A 16,463-nucleotide genomic window follows, 5' to 3' on the forward strand; every position below is an offset into this window, starting at 1 on the left:
TCCTGTTGAGGTAAGACTAACACATTGCACATTAGATGTTACTCTTCTGCAGGATTCACATTAGAAGGGCGACACCTTTTCTTTTATTTTTCACATCTTTCCTATACTGGAGCAAATGCACAAGGCATCATAATACATGCAGCCAATGTTCCTTGGGACACAGTTGCACTTTCCTGCAGAGTCATCAACATGCTGTGCCTGAAGTGACATGCCAAATGCTGCCCCCTTACCTGGTGATGTACCTGTTTCTGCTCCTTCTATGCTCCCAACGTTCTAGCTCAACACTCTCCTCTCCATATTTCCCCTTCCTCTCTTTCTCCCTCTTCCTTTTCCAATCTAAGGACTGAAAGGAGGAGGAGGAGCGGTGAAGGCGAGTAGGTGGACAGAGGGGGGTGCCCCCACCAATCTGCTGCCTGAGGCAACTGCTTCAATTGACTGGCCCTACACTTGGTTGCCACCAATTCCCCCCAAATGCCTTCGTTTTCCAGAAATCAGACTAGATGTGCTTGGAGCCCCCAGTTTAATTCAACAGCCTGCATGGCAGATAAGATTAACGTCACATTTTAAGGGGCAGCCTGTCCTCTCAGAAAGTTTACATACTGAACAAACTTGAAGACAGAAAGAGAGGCCAGAAATAATGGCGAGAGAAAGAAGAAGCAGTGTTGCCAACTGCACAGACAGCCAGGCCAGGCAAAAAGTGAAGCTGGATTGCATGGGACCCAGGCCAGTAGCCTCACTCTTTGGGATGTGCTTGTCCAGTTACTCAGGAAGTCAACAATTAATCCTCAAATTGATGCCATATTCTTGCCGCAGAGACATCGGTACTCCAGTTCATGCTGAGCTGGTGGCAAATAACAACACCTTGCAGAAACTTGTCTCTTTGGCCACTATGTCAGGATAGCAAGGCGGAAGGTGCAGCTTCAGTGGCTTAGCAAGTCAAGTCAGTTGATTGGTGGTGATCTTACATGCTTGTGTTAACTTCTGTTCTCTTTTCCAAATCAGTTTTGCTAGTGTTCTCTGGTGCACACCTGTTGTGCATATTTGCACTCGGTCCAGCCGGCCGTTTAGGGCACACTGGTAGGTACTGAAACCAGTTAGCAGCACAGATCTTGGAACCAATTCCAAAGGGAAGATCATAGACGTCTGAGGTGTTTGCAGCCTCTTCAGGGTCCTCCTTATAACCCTCTTTCCATGCCACGAGTCCCCGCTCTTCCTTGGTCCCTTTCAAAAGAAAGTAAGAACATAGTTAACAAGAGCATGGTTCATGTAGCCATTTTGCACTGTTCTCAAGTACCACCACCTGGCACCACAAAACAGCTGGATCCATTTTTCCTCAGCACAGCCATTTTAGATTGAGAGCAAGATTCAAGGGCCATTCACCACAAACTTTAGCTTTCCAAGGCAGTTTCCCTTATATAACAACATGATGCAGAGCTACACGCATTCCTTCTATTTTTTTTTCCATTTGCCCATGTGGTCCAGGGACATGTGCTGTGGGGGCAGCAGGTGAGGCAGAACCACCCTACTGTAGTCCACAGAAAATAGCCACAGCTCGTCTGCGACAGTGCTCATGCTGAATCGGAAAGTGGGTGAAGTGCTTGTGCAGCTGCAGGAGAGGCTGCAGCTGTTTTCTGTGGACTGCAGCAGGGCAGTTCTGCCTCACCTGCCACCCCCCACACCGCACGTCTCTGATGTGGTCAACCCATTTAAACAACACACCAGTCATACAGAAACTGCCCATGGAAAAGCAGCTTGAGATTTTTTTTTTTAGCGTTCCAACTATGTATTGCTGCACCATCAGTTTCAGTGGTGGAAGCTTGAAAGCATACACAGTTCCTCCTTTTAAAGCACCATATCAGGACTGCAATTTCAGATCTGTTCTAAAGATGCTTAAAATACTGGCTGGCAACCAAGGGCAGCCCTACTCACACTACAGCAGTGTAGGCAACCAATGCTAACATATAGCCAAGGAAGCTGGAACATTACAGTGACTCCTACCTGGAATAGTGTTATCGAAAAGAAAACCTAAGAACCCTCCAACAAACATTCCTGTGGTCAGCAGCACCTGAATCACTTGGTCCAACTGTGCAATTCCTAGAAACAAAATCAACTTGTCAAACAAACATCAGGACAAATTAGAACCTCTCCAGTCCACCCCTCAAAAAGTTACTAAAGCCAAGAGGGGAAGCCATTTGTTTGAAGAAAGTATGGTGGTGGCTCTTCCACACTGGCACATGATTTCTTATACTTAAAACAGTTTCAGCATCATTCATTTGAAATCATTATTGGGCAGTCACTGTATATGTTTGCACTTTATAGTGACTCTTGCATTGATGACCTGTGATTCTCTCTGCACACTATCATGCATACAAAAGGACATATGATTATAGGAATGAATAGAACATTAGAATTGGAAGGGACTTGGAGGTCATTTAGCCAGTACCCTGCTCAGTGTAGGAAACTGCTACAAGATCCCTGACAGGTGGTCAACCAGGCTCTGCGTGAAAATCTTCAAGGAGAAAGAGTCCACCACTACATAAGGCAGACACTCCCAGTGCTGGATAGCTTGTACAGCTAGGAAATTCTTCTTCATGGCTAAATCTACTTCCCTGTAATTTCAACCCATTGGTTCTAGTTCTGCCCTCAGAAGTCAGAAAAGAAGTTCACTCCTCCTTCAGTGTGGCAGCCCTTCAGATACCTAAAGATGGCTATCATATCTCCCTTTAGTCTTTTCTTCTTCAGGTTATGCTCTTTTAACAGTCCTTCATTGGGCTTGGTTTCCAGACCTCTCACTATTTTAGGGCACAATCCTAACCAACTTTTGAGCACCGACTTAGCCACAATGCAGCCAAGGTAAGGTAACAAACATGCCCTTACCTTGAGGAGGCCCCTTGACTGCCTCCCCAGTGAATGCCACATTGGGACAGCTATGTCAGTGCTAGAAATTTGGTTAGGATTGCACCCTTAGTTGCCCTCCCCAGAACCTGTTCTTTCCTTGTTGAGTCAGATTAATGGTTTCCTTGAGCTTAGCATTCTGTCTAACAAACAGCAGCTAAACAGATGCATCAGGATTATAAACTGGGCACACAGAACAGCAATCACAATCACAGCTGCAAACATCTCCCTGACTCCATTCAAATCCAGTCTCAGTATTCCCATTCAGTCAATTAGTTCTCTTCACGAGGAGAGCCATCTCATGTTGTTAAACCTCTAGCAGCTGGTAATATGAAGGCTGTGCCACTAAAACAATATCCCTCTTGTACAATCCTAATTATCTACTCCCTCTAAACAAGAATCTTCTCACCCTTGACAGTACACTGTTTTGGAATCACTGTGATCTAACCACCTCTTCAAGGTACCCGTCTAGATTTATCTTCATAATTATGATAGTAACTGTGCCCAAGAGAGAATGTTGTAATAACACCTAATCTACACCTACAGTCCTGCAGTTTAAACCACTGGCCCCAGTCTACAGATCCCACGCACACCGATAAACTGCACAAGCAAGAATTTGCATACATATAAGCACCAAGGACATGGCAGCATGGTCTGCTGTGACAATGCTGTTCACAGGAAGACTGGAGGCCTAAGGGGAGACTAAAGCAATTGGTATCGTATGATCAAAAGAATGACAGGCAAGAAGTGAACTGCAGTGATAGCCTAGCACAAATAATATATCTGTTAAAATGTATTTAAATTATGGCGCAACCTCCTGATTTTAGAAATGGGTTATGTCAGAATGCCAGATGCAAGGGAGGGCACCAGGATGAGGTCTCTTGTTATCTGGTGTGCTCCCTGGGGCATTTGGTGGGCCGCTGTGAGATACAGGAAGCTGGACTAGATGGACCTATGGCCTGATCCAGTGGGGCTGTTCTTATGTTCTTATGGCATGCAATAATTTGCATTAGCATAGCCAGATACAATGTATAAGCTCTATTTTTAGCAAGTTGCAAAATTATTATTTATTTAAATTACAATTACTTATCCAATTATTTCTCTATCCTAACCTTTAGCAAAAATTGTAATATCTTAGGATAAAACCATGGTCTCTTTACGTACCTGTTTCCAGTACCTCAGAATTATTCTTTACCCAGTGGGGTACTGCCAGACCCGCAAATATAGAAAATCCAAAGATGAAGAGGTTTCTTGAAGAGTTCATGTCTGTGTACTGAATAAAGAGTGAAAGTCATTTATAAACACACCGATTAATCTCAGTAATAGGAGGACCAGTTTGGCCACAATAAATTGGCTACACTTGGATGTTAATCTTTCCATAGCCAATCTGTAAGCATCCTTTGCTACAGTTTAGAATCTGCAGTGTGATAGAAATAAGAGAGAACATATAAAACAATATTTGATAACACATTCAGATTTTATGGTAGCAGTTATAAATGACTAGTTTTTACATCATTATCACAGAATCTCTCATTTAATCTTATCTCTTAATCTGATAATATTGCTGATAAAGGTCACCTATCCTATTAGTTACAAAGGGATGAAGGCCCATTTCAATTAATGATTTGTCCTTTTTTATAGCCCAGTTAATGTTTAAGCCTAATTATTCTTGTTGCCTGAAACTCAACTATTTTTCAGTACAGTTTGACACACAGTTCATTGACTGTTCTGGATTTGTTAAAGTACGTGATATCCCCTTCACGTAAGCTTATATTGTCATGTTGACCTATCTACATTCCTTTAATATCTAACATTTCCCAGATTATTTTTGTAAGTGGTTCCATACTTAAACCAAATCACAATGCTCATAAACGCCATCTTCAATCCGCAACTTGTACATAAATATTATCCTTCCGTTGATTATTAGTTAATATTCGCAATCAGTGTGTCTTATAACTTGCTTTAATATAAACATTGTTAGAGCATTTTAGGGCATGGAAAACATGCTTCCACTCTTTCAATCACCTTTCTGGTCTCCACAAACATTTGACTACTACTATTTTTGCAATACTGTAATACATTAATTATAGGTAAACTGCTTATATTATCTAACAACAATCTCCATGTAGTAAACTTGGATTTTCTCTGTAATACCATGTAATCTTATTCAGTCTATTAATAAAATTGTTCCTAGCTATCTTGATTGTCCTGTATGACCAAATTTGTCTAGAATGGTTTCTTATTTACGAATTAATGTAACTGCATCATTCTAAGATGATCAAATTTGATGTAAATAAACTTTCATTAAATAGATTTTGTTAAAAGAACTAAAGAGTTTTATAATGTTCTGAATGCAGTGGTGTCACTAGGGAACTGCAGTGGGTGTGGACCACACAGGTTAACACCAACTTGGGGGGCAGTGACACTGAAATGACACCCTACCTGTTGCCCCCTGCAAAGCCCCCAAGCTGCCCGCTCTGCTCCATGCCACCTTCTGTGCCACCCAACATCAGAGGTCACAGCACAGCTGGCTACCTCAGTGGGCAGCACCCCAGCAGGCCTTGCACTATGCTAGTTGGGGCTGGCATAGCACAAGGCATGCAAGCTCTCAGGATGGGGTCAGCAGTGACACACCACTTGTTTTACACAAGTATGGAGAGAGGAAGAAGCTCTTTAATAAAATGGAAATTTCTTCCAAAAAGCATTCAAGGGGCATTATTTTTTTATCCTAAGTGAAGGAGGTTTACTTGCTAGGGCAGTGTTTCTCAAAATGTGGGTCGGGCCCCACCAGGTGGATTGCGAGCCAATTTTAAGTGGGTCCCCATACATTTCAATGTGTATTTGATTTTTAATAGACTTGATGCTACAATGGTATGAGACTACATTTGGAGAAATGTTACAGATCTGTACTTTTAACAGGCTACCGCGTATATGCTTTTAACAATGATAGTCAATAGGGCTTACTCCCTGGTAAGTGTAGAAAAGATATCAGTCTTTGGGATGTTTGGGAATTTTTTTAAACAGATCAGCAACTACTTGGGAGGGTTTGGAGGGTTCTTTATTTTAAATAAATGTTTAAACTTCTACTTATTGTAAACTTTTAATTTACTTGATTGATTGATTTGACTTTGTCATATGGGGGTGATAAAAATTTTTCCTGCTTGATAAGGTCACTTCTGGCCATGACAACACTTCCAGGTTAATGGCATCACTTCTGGTGGTTTCCAACAGATTGTCAATCTAAAAAAGTGGGTCACGAAGTGAAAAGTTTGAGAACCACTGTTCTAGGGAAAGCGGGCATGGGAAATAGAAGAGAAGAATGTAATCCACTCCTTAGTGTTGACTGGAGAAAAAATGGATTACCCATAGGAAAAATTCATATAAAAACAAATTTTGGGTCATGTATGGAAACTCCAGTGCTATTCTGTTTTTGACATACATCAGACCAATGACGGCAACATGGAAAAAGGCACCAGGCTGGAAGCATCCTTGAGTAATTCAGCTGAAAGAAAACAAGTTAATTCTAATTTGTGCTACTCAGGGATTCATTAATGCTCATGTATATGGCTTTACTGTAAACCAACTCACAGCCCAATCCTATGCATGTCTACTCAGAAGTAAGTCCCATTACAGTCAATGGGGCTTACTCCCAGGAAAGTGTGGATACGATTGGGCTGTCAAGGGCCTATATTTACACTGCAAGGCAGGATATAAATTTGTTTAATTAGACAAAAACAGTCATGCTAGCATTTAGTGAAAAACTGTTCACAACTGTTCACAATTTTAGTGAACTGTTCACAAATTGAAAGATTCTCCATCCATGCAGAACTAATTTTACCTGAAGATTGGAAACGCCTACAGCAGTAATGATTCCAAACATGATAAAGAACATTCCTCCAATGATGGGAGTTGGGATGCTGGCAAACACTGCTCCAATCTTACCAAACATGCCTGTCAAAAGCATGACGCAGCCACCAGCCACAATCACCATCCTACTCCCTACCTGCATTGAGAAGAGAAGAAAGACCACAAGCCATGAAAAAGGTTCAAAGGACAAAAGCTCCCACCATTCTGCCAACTCCCAGAGAGCTCATAAATATAAATACAGTATAATATGTATAAATACAAGTATAATCAAAATACAATAGCAGGTCAGTGCTGAACGGTATTCTACTATAGGATTTCCACTGAACCAATGTCAAGCCATCCCAGCTGGTCATTCCATGAATTTGTCTCTTAAAATTATGATGGGTTCAGCATTCACTGTTACACTAACCAAAATACATTCAGCTAAGACCTATACCCTTATCCACTTTGTATTCTCTAAATTTCAATAGTATATATTGGACATACTTAGCCCTTGTCTGTAACTTTCCATGAACTAACTAGTTAGCTTTGTCCCTGGGCAGACTGCTAACAATTTTGTGTGCTGTATATATCCCATATATACATATGCATATATATCACATATATACAGTGTATATATATATATCTGAATACATTTGTCAGAAGTTGGTCATGCCAATGCTTGCTTGTTCTTTATTTTTAAGAATAGACTACTGTACTATCATGAAGACCAGTAGGTTACAGTGGTTTAACACAAATGGAAATTAAAATACTCTGAATTCCGATATGAGCCTACCAAGAGCATCATAGTTGTTAAGAGTACTGTACTCTTAAATCCTCTAATTCAGTTGATTTTGAAACCCTGGGAAATTTGAGGTTCCTTGGAAAAGTATCAACTCCTCAATTAGAAGGTCAGTAAAAAGTATCCATGAAAGATACCTGATCCCCACTATTGATCTTCTCTTGTATGGTGCAGATGCAGGGGATTATTGGGATCTTCTAAGGTATGATCTCATTTCAAATGGTTAAATGGTTTATTTATAATAAATAAAGTTATTTAAATAAATAAACTTTGTGCACACACAAAAAAATCAAATGGGTAAATGGTGTGTCCAATGCCCCACACAAGCTGGTTGCATGCCCTAGACCAGCCGTTTTCAACCACTGTGCCATGGCACACTGGTGTGCCGCAAATGGTCCCCAGGTGTGCTGCAGGAATTTGGGAGAGGGTCATTTATCAATAGGACCTTTGGAGGATGTGAGCCCCCATTGACAGCACAGTGTGCCTTGTCAGTTGTCAAAAAGCTGATGGTGTGCCTTGACCATTTTAGTGCCTTGCCAGTGTGCTGCGAGATGAAAAAGGTTGAAAATCACTGCCCTAGACCATGAACAGTTCTTCACAAAACACAAAGGTCCCATGGAGGATGCATAGCACACCAGTCAGTGCAAAAGGGATCGAACACACTGACCTAATCTATAACTAGCCCAATTCCTGTTTTAAATGCTCAGGTTTGGCTCCACTGTTTGAAAATGCTAGCAGTTTTCTATGCTTGAATCAAGTTCTATTGATAACTTGCAGTAAAAGGAGACTTACCCTGGTGATCCCTAAGGCACCAACATTTTCACTGTAAGAGGTGGTGCCATTCCCAGTTCCCCAGGCCCCAGCCAGAAGACAGCCAATCCCTTCCACTCCTATTCCACGGTTGATGGCATGCTTCGGAGGAGGTGGGGCACCAGATAAACGAGCACAGGCATAGTAATCGCCCACTGATTCCACCATGGAGGAGATCACTCCAGCTATGATGCCAAATATGCCCGCCAGACTGATTGTGGGAACTCCCCACTGACCTATACGCGACCAAAAAAAAAAAAAGGTTATGTTCAGATTATGGAGCTGAGACTACTAAAGTCCACCAAAAGAGACCAGCTATTTTCATCTCAAAAATCTTGCCTAATGTTGAATACACCCATACTTTTACTTTGCCTGCTAGGTGCTCTAGGAGTAAGAGAAGCTGTCTCTGCTGAGTTAAAGCCTTTCCCCATCTAGGCCAATACTATCTAAACAAATGGGCAGAAGCTCTCCAGTGTTTCAGGCAAGAGTCTCTCTTTCCCTGCCATATCTGGAAAGGCCACGGCCCAAATCTGGGACCTTCTTCATGGGAAAGCAGGCTCTCTACTACTGAGCTACGCCCACATCCCCATTTAAGAGTCTCCCATGAAGAACTTGTCATCAAGTGGTGGGCTGTTGGCATGCAGCGATTCACCACGTGGATCACAGAAGCAACACTGCATACAAATGGTGCACACCACATTGGTATGGCTGCCACCCCATGAAACAATTTCTCTATAACCTTTCTGTTCTCTTTTCTTTCCTACACACCACAAACTTCCTCTTTCCCTACTCAAAATTTTCCCTAAACTGCATCCTTCCCCATTCCCAGTCTTTTCCCACTTCACTTTTCAGCTGTTTATTCATGCCTTCCTTTTTCATCTCCTTCCTCCCTGCAAACAGCTACCCTTGGAATCAGAGCTTGGTTTGAGTGTTGGATTCCCAGACGACAGCTCTTTGAATGGCAGGCTTGTCCTTGGAACTACTGAAGCAAGCAGCAGCAAGAAGAGTAGGTGTGAGCCAAATTAAAGGCTATGACTTTCATTCACCTCCCACTTAATCACTGCCTTTAAGGAAAGCATCAGGAGGAAGAGACCAGGCTCTCCCTTAGGTGTGTTCAGATTTCCACCTCTCGCTTCCAATAGAAAATCTTGCGATTCCTACATTTGGCAGAAAGCTTTGCAGCAATGATAATGTTACAGAATGGACCATTAATTCATTTCAATAAATCACAAAATATTGCTTGAAAATAATCTTAAATAGATTTTCTGAAGCATGCCCCTTGTGGTGGGGGTGAAAAGGGCAGGATGAAATTAAATAAATTAAAAATCCACACAACCATCAGTGCCAGTGATAGTAGAGTCTGTTTGCTGAAAGGATAACACTGCTAACATTATTAACATTGCATAATAGATGCAAATCCAGATTTGAATCTGAAATAAAATGATTAGAACTGCAATCCGATGCATGTTTTGGAATAAGACCCTCTGAACCCACATGCACAGGACTGAGCTGTAAAGATACCCATCAATGGATGCTTTCAGCAACTGTCCCCCAACAGGTCAGGAAACACCAGCAACATTATAACTTCACAGTACCTGGATAAGGAAAGCGGAACCAGGGTGCCTTGGACAAAGCATCACCTTTGTTGTCAGTCCGAGCCAAAAAGCCATAAACTTTAGGATCCGAAGGGAAGACATTGCTGAGAGTGAGGGCAAGACACAGAAACCACGTAATAGAGAGGCCAAACAGTACCTAGCCGGTTACAGAAGACAGAATCAAGTTAGTGGCAGGATTCATTCCCCTAGGCAGAAAGTTCTATTCTAAGGATGAACTAGGCTTCCATCGTATTTACAAGACGTACCCAAGAAATATAATTATGGCACAGCTGGCTCTCACTCACTCCTTACAGTAATACTGGATTTCAGGATTAGAAATATTATTGCTGGATGATGATATCTTGTCTGCTGTCTGAGCATTTCTGTGGACAGCACCTTTGCGCCAGTCTCTTTATAGGACACTCACAAAAGTTTTATTGCTGCATGAAGTAACACAGAGGATGTGTAACTGCATCATCATTCAGGGCTGCAGCAACAAACTGATCCTAACCATTGGCTCTAGACCTAAAGGCAGAGCTAAATGTAACAACCCCAAAACATAAAACACACAGGCCGCTGCCAGAATTGGCATCCCGTCAAGTCTCTCCCACTGCTATGGAAAGCATAACTCAGTTTAACATTTTCTCTTATGTCATGATGCTGATCTAGTGCAAGGACAGAGAATTATTCAGGGTTGTGATGTTGAAAAAGGAGAGAAACAAGAATAACGCATTGTTCTGCCCTGAAGCTATGTCTGCCACTGTGTACATCTGGTTTAAATATTGTCATCGTTAAATATTTAAATAGCCATCAGAGCTGATGCCAGGTTACCAGAGGTTCTGGGTAAATCAGCACTTTCTCCCTGCAAGCTTGTCAGTGGTAGTGATGGATGGCGGTGGAAGCAACAGGTATGAGCTCCTTCCAACCTCCCCATCAACAAATGGAGGGGGAAACAGCAGCAGCAGCTATCAGTACTGAGGGAGCTCAAAAGGTCAGCCCAGCCAGCTGGGACCTCAGTCAGTGCCCAACCTGGCTGCCGTAGTGCCAACCATGATGCCCATGTCAGCTGACCCATGCAAACTGTCCCTGGGCAGCCCAATCCTGAGCTTCCCGGAGCTGCGGGACCGAGCGGCTCCACAAAGGGCTCCCGCGGATGGCTCCTCAGGAGAAGGGGACATTCATCCCCTTCCCCCGAGTAAGGGAAGCAGTTCTGCAATGGGACTACTCACTTTAGCGGTGACTGTTTGGTCACCGCTAAAGTGAAGGCACTTGTGTAGGGCGAGCAGCGCTACCCAAGCACCCTGGATCCTGTGGAGCTCAGCTCCGCGGACCCGCCTCCCCCCGTCCCCAGGAACACCCCCAACCATGCCTCCCTCCTCCCCGGAACGCCTCCCCCATGCTCCCGGAAACACCCCCATTCCCTGTTCTGCAGCCCGGCGGTTGCAGGCACCGCTGAGCTGCGGAACACGGGCACCTGCCGGGCAGTGGCTCAGCGCCGACCACAGCTGAGCCACATCTGGCGGGAGCCCGGCGGTAAGCCCCACAAACATGCCTTACAGCACGTTTGTGACTGTGGTCCACGCCACGGAGGCGCAGCACGGACCACAGGATTGGGCTCTGAGTTAAATCAACTGGGCCCTGGTGACACATAGATGTATAAATCAGCCAGGAGGTCCAAAAGGCAGCCATTAGTGAGATCTGTTTCTTTCGTTTGACCTCAACAGCAAGATTATGACATCAGAGTTATGCCACACAGAGTTCAGGGTAGATTCTTTTGTTGCAGATTTGTATTATCAAAAAGGTGCCCAGAAATTCCTCTTTCCATTATTCTGCATTTTGAGGAGCCATTAAAAAAAACTATAGTGGAAAAAGTCCAGTTTTGTAGCGGAATTCTATGCATGTCTGCTCAGAAGGAGGTTCCAGCAAGTTAAATGGCTTACTCCTGCAGTGTTTAGCAGTGTATAGCAGTGTTTCTCAAACTGTGGGTCAGGACCCACTAGGTGGGTCGCAAACCTATTTCAGGTGGTTCCCATTCGTTTGAATATTTTATTTTTAATATATTACTTGATGCTACCATGGTATGTGACTGCATTTGGGGAAATGTGACAGACCTGTACTTTTAACAAGTTAATATGTATTTAACAATGACAGTAAATGGGACTCACTCCTGGGTACGTGTGAGTAGTATTGCAGCCTAGGATTCTAAAAAAATGGTCCTGCTTGATGACGTCACTTCCGGTCATGACGTCACTTCCGATGGGTCCTGACAGATTCTCATTCTCAAAAGTGGTACTGAATGTGTGAGAACCACTGATGTATAGGACTGCAGCCTTCATTAGAGATCTTCCTGCAGTGCAACACACCAGAGATACAGAGGATAAATTCCCTCTCCAAAACTGGGACAGTGGAATGGTCTCCTTTGACCTGCTCTTTCCACCCTTGAATGAACCTCTAATACTGACTCCTTCTCATTGAAAAATTGTTTTGGATTCTGCAGTCAGTTGCTGAGAGGAATAATGAGGAACAGAACCATCACTGATATGCAAACCTGGTCCAACCCCAAATGCCACCTGAAGTGTCATGCAAATTTCACTACCCGTGAAATTTGCATTACACCAACTCATACATATGGCTCCCCAACCACCTACCCACACTTACGCACAAATACAGGTGCAAAAAGAAAAAAACGGATGAGAAGAGCAAGGCATTCGAGGAGTGCTCCCAGGATGCTCTGCTTTTCTTGTTTATTTTAACTAGGATGGGCACAGCCAGAACTCCAGGCAAGGTAAGGAGGTGGACTCCAGATTGCTGCATTTCAGTCCTCCTTGCCCACATGTCTGGTTTTCTAAGGACCTGTGTGGGCAGGGAGATTGTGAGGAAGCAACTGTGGCAGTGATAGCTTTTTCTTCTTGAGGTAGACCAACACTGGCCCAATTCTCTTCCCACTTGCTGAAAGTGAAGGTGGAGAAGATGGTGTGCATAGGTTGTGCAAATGCACATTCTAGGTGCCACCCACCATAAATTTCAACACAAATCAAAACAAAATCTCCTCCAGGTGGTGACAGATTGACTGCCACCGTGTGAACTTCTTCCTCATATAAGTCATCTTGTTGCCTCCAGCAGAAGTCAGTGGGATTTGTTGAGTGAATAATGAACATGAAACTTTTAATTTACTCCACCAGCTCATAGCTACCCAATAATTTAAAATCAAAGGAGATAACTCACTGGGAAGATCTGGAAGAGGTAGATCCTGGAGAAATGGCATTTTTTGCTTTTGTTGTAAGATGGCAATGGAACAGACACATTTTTCAGGTACTGAGAAAACAGAACTATGAAGAAAATGGTCCTAAAGTGGCACAAAAATGAAGAAAGGAAATCTTATGTTTTGGGTTGAAACACTTGATTCAGAATTTAAGCCAACACTTGTGCAGAGATTAATACAAGCATTGGCGACTGGTTGACTTGCCATGTTGCACGTTTATTTAGGGATGCAGATATGATGCTCCTACTGTTTCATAACCATTATTTCCACACTGTGGTAAAGAGTTCACTCAATGAGACACCAACTTTCCTGAATCACCTTGCATAATCTTAACCCCACACACTTCCACGAGAGTTACGGAACAACACGCACAATAATTAAGCTGGTAGCATGGCCTCCTGGGGGTTTTGCGCTTTGTCTCTAGCAGGGGACAGATGCTGCCTGCTATTTATTATTCCCACTTTCAAAGAACAAAACAGCAATGGAACATGCCTTTCTGAAAGGCATGACAAGCCTGCACTCTTCGGAGCGAACTAAGACCAGGCAAATGAAGCAGTAACGTAAGGGCTGGAAAATCCAAACAGTGGTGGGAACAAGGCCAGCAATAAACGCAACTGGGTAGGATCCTTATCCTTATTACTCATGTGGTTCCAGGGCTCAGATTCCTAAACCCACAATGCAGCCCAATGGCACAGCACAACTTTTATGAAGCAGCAGCTGCTTCCAACAACAGGCCTGGGCAACACGCAACCAGGGTGTACCTGTCCTCTCTTTTAAAAAGCTAGTGAATACAGTATTAACCTTACTTTACCTCTGAGTTTGGTTGGGGGTGGGGGTTACAGGTTTCTGAACCTCCCACTCTTGGACATCAGGTGAGTTTCACAGTCCAATGAACAGATTCAAATTCAAGTTTTCTTTGTTTACCAGTCATGGGCAAGGCAAAGATGCTAAAACAAAGGGTAGCATTCCAGAATAATGGCTGCTGCATCAGGAGGACTCAACAGCCTTTTTAGAATGCTAAAGCATCTCAAAAGCCTCGGGGGCAAGTTGGTCAGAAGTGTCCCAAATAGGGAACACAGGCCAAAAATATGGAATGAAGGATTGTCAGCAAACAAGATAATGTACAAAATAGGCTGTTTTCACTGCAATTGGTGTATATGTCTCCCACCATCATTTGGATATTATGGACAACGATGCAAATAATTTCAAATACTCCTTGCATATGTGCACCAGTGTTTATGCACATTCTGCATTCAGCTTACAAATGTTTACATGAAACAAGCCAATACACAAGGGCCAAAGAGTTGCTTTATAATTATCTAGGCGCCCAGGACACGGGAAACAATGTTACGTACTTTGTTCGTATCACGTAAATTCTGTCAATAAAAGAAGGCTAAACTTACGCGGCAGCTATGCCCCAGTGTGATCCTGCTTCTTCCCCTGCTGACTCAAAGAGAGGTAGTGCCACCAAAGAGATGGTAGGGGCAATGGTCAAAGGGCCAATGAACTGCATCATAAACCCAATGAGGCCAGAAAAGCCCACAATGATTTGGAAGCAGGACGCCACCATGATAGCTCCCTGCAACTGGAACAGAATGGAAGCAGAAAAAAACAAAACTTTCTATTGGTCTGATTTCAGTTTGAGTCCTTCCCTTTTAAGTTGCAAGCAGATAACGGCAGTTTAGGGGTTGGATCAAAAGGCACTAGTAAAATCACTCAAGCTCCTTCAGATATTTCAAGCAGGAACTTATGAACTTTCCTGGCCATTGTCTTTACTCCTTCCTCTTCAGGGTTTGAGTCTTTTCAAATCAGAAACTTTGGGCCACTGTGGAGAGTTGAACCATTAAAAGGGTGGGTTCCATTGCAGCCCAGACATTGACTTTTAGGGCCAAACACCACAAGCACACAAAAGCACGTTCTGGAGGTGAGTTTCCAATTGCAAGCACCTCCTTTTTTTGCCCCCTTTAAAACTACATGGTGGGAGGTGAGAGGTTCATTTTCCCCCATCCCCACATGCTGCATGTTTTTCTCCTGAAAAATCACCATGCTGGAGTGGGGATTCATCCCCAAAGCGACAATTCTGTGTTGAGAGCAAACTGCTACTTTAGTGGGCTGATCCCCATAATAAAACACCACATGGGAACATCCTGCTCAATGCCCATTTTGTCCAGGATTGGCTTTTTTTTTTTTAAAGGAAGGAAGGGAGGAAGGAAGGAAGGAAGGAGGCCCTTCTATCTAAACACATGTCATTAGAACAGGTGTGTGCATGCTTGTGTACAAGCGGTTCAGTAGCAAAAGTTTGACTACTTCAGAAAATTTTTTATATAAGCCAGTTTAGAAGCAGAATAATATCAAGCTTTTTTGCTTGTAGTGCACCACTATAAAATGAATACAAAAAGTAAAAATTTAATTGGGGGGAGGGGGGGTAAATGTTTTCCTATGTTTTGCTTTGAATTTATTTATTTATTTAAATGTATATGTTGCATCTTTGTCATTGGCCTGAAAAACTTTTAATAGGTTTTTTTTTTTTACAAGCACACATAGTTGGATTAAAACATGAAGTAAGTTTGTGTGCTATGATTAAAACATGCAAACAAAAAACATAACTATGAAAGAAAACACTCAGCTAACATTAGCTAAAGTGTCTGCTTGGAAAAGTACCTATCTTGAACCAGTTCCTACTTTTTGTGTTCAGGAGTTTGGATCAGGTTAAAGGTAAACCAGATATTTTAGGTTCAGGTTCAATTCTTCATTGAAAATCGCTCTCTAAGCTGACTTTTGGGTTCAGGCTCTGTTCAATTCCCTGCTTGCAAGAGATCAAACCGTTCACAACCAAGAACAAGATACTCCCCACATCTCCATTTATTACCTCTTGCATTCGGGGCTGCCAGGTATCAATGAAAACTGGAGAAGAAGGATCCACCAAGCTGGCATTGTGGGTCCACGCAGGGCACTTCAATCTGGGGAGAGACAGCATGGCCAGCGACGGTGTTAAGAAGGCAAAAGTTCCTCCTTGCAGAATGGGCAACCTGGGCCAGGAAAGGAAGAGAAGAAAGGTTATCCACTTGAAGTTTCCTGCCTTGAGTGTTTAGGATCAGGCAGGTAGGCTATGCACTGATACAAATAAAACAAACTGCAGCAAATATCACTTTGAAAGTCATTTATGTCAGCTGACTGACCAAGAAAATGAAAAGCATATCACTAGCCCCCAGCTGGTGGGTTAGGACCTCACCAAAGGAGAATGTTGGGCCAG

General features: G+C 43.0%; 1 protein-coding gene across 1 annotated transcript in view; it reads right to left on the reverse strand.

Annotated features, from left to right (window-relative positions):
• Positions 1-16,463, reverse strand: part of LOC136657568 (solute carrier family 23 member 1-like) — a 31,035-nt gene that overhangs the window by 1,222 nt on the left and 13,350 nt on the right. Inside the window, exons 4-12 of the mRNA XM_066634485.1 lie at positions 16,080-16,239; positions 14,614-14,795; positions 13,174-13,294; positions 9,949-10,105; positions 8,336-8,589; positions 6,734-6,898; positions 4,060-4,168; positions 1,999-2,094; positions 966-1,221 (exon numbers count right to left, since the gene is read on the reverse strand). Coding sequence (XP_066490582.1) covers positions 966-1,221; positions 1,999-2,094; positions 4,060-4,168; positions 6,734-6,898; positions 8,336-8,589; positions 9,949-10,105; positions 13,174-13,294; positions 14,614-14,795; positions 16,080-16,239 — 1,500 coding nt within the window. The remainder of the gene's footprint in view (positions 1-965; positions 1,222-1,998; positions 2,095-4,059; positions 4,169-6,733; positions 6,899-8,335; positions 8,590-9,948; positions 10,106-13,173; positions 13,295-14,613; positions 14,796-16,079; positions 16,240-16,463) is intronic.

Source organism: Tiliqua scincoides, chromosome 7 (assembly GCF_035046505.1).
Source record: "Tiliqua scincoides isolate rTilSci1 chromosome 7, rTilSci1.hap2, whole genome shotgun sequence".
NCBI lineage: Eukaryota > Metazoa > Chordata > Lepidosauria > Squamata > Scincidae > Tiliqua > Tiliqua scincoides.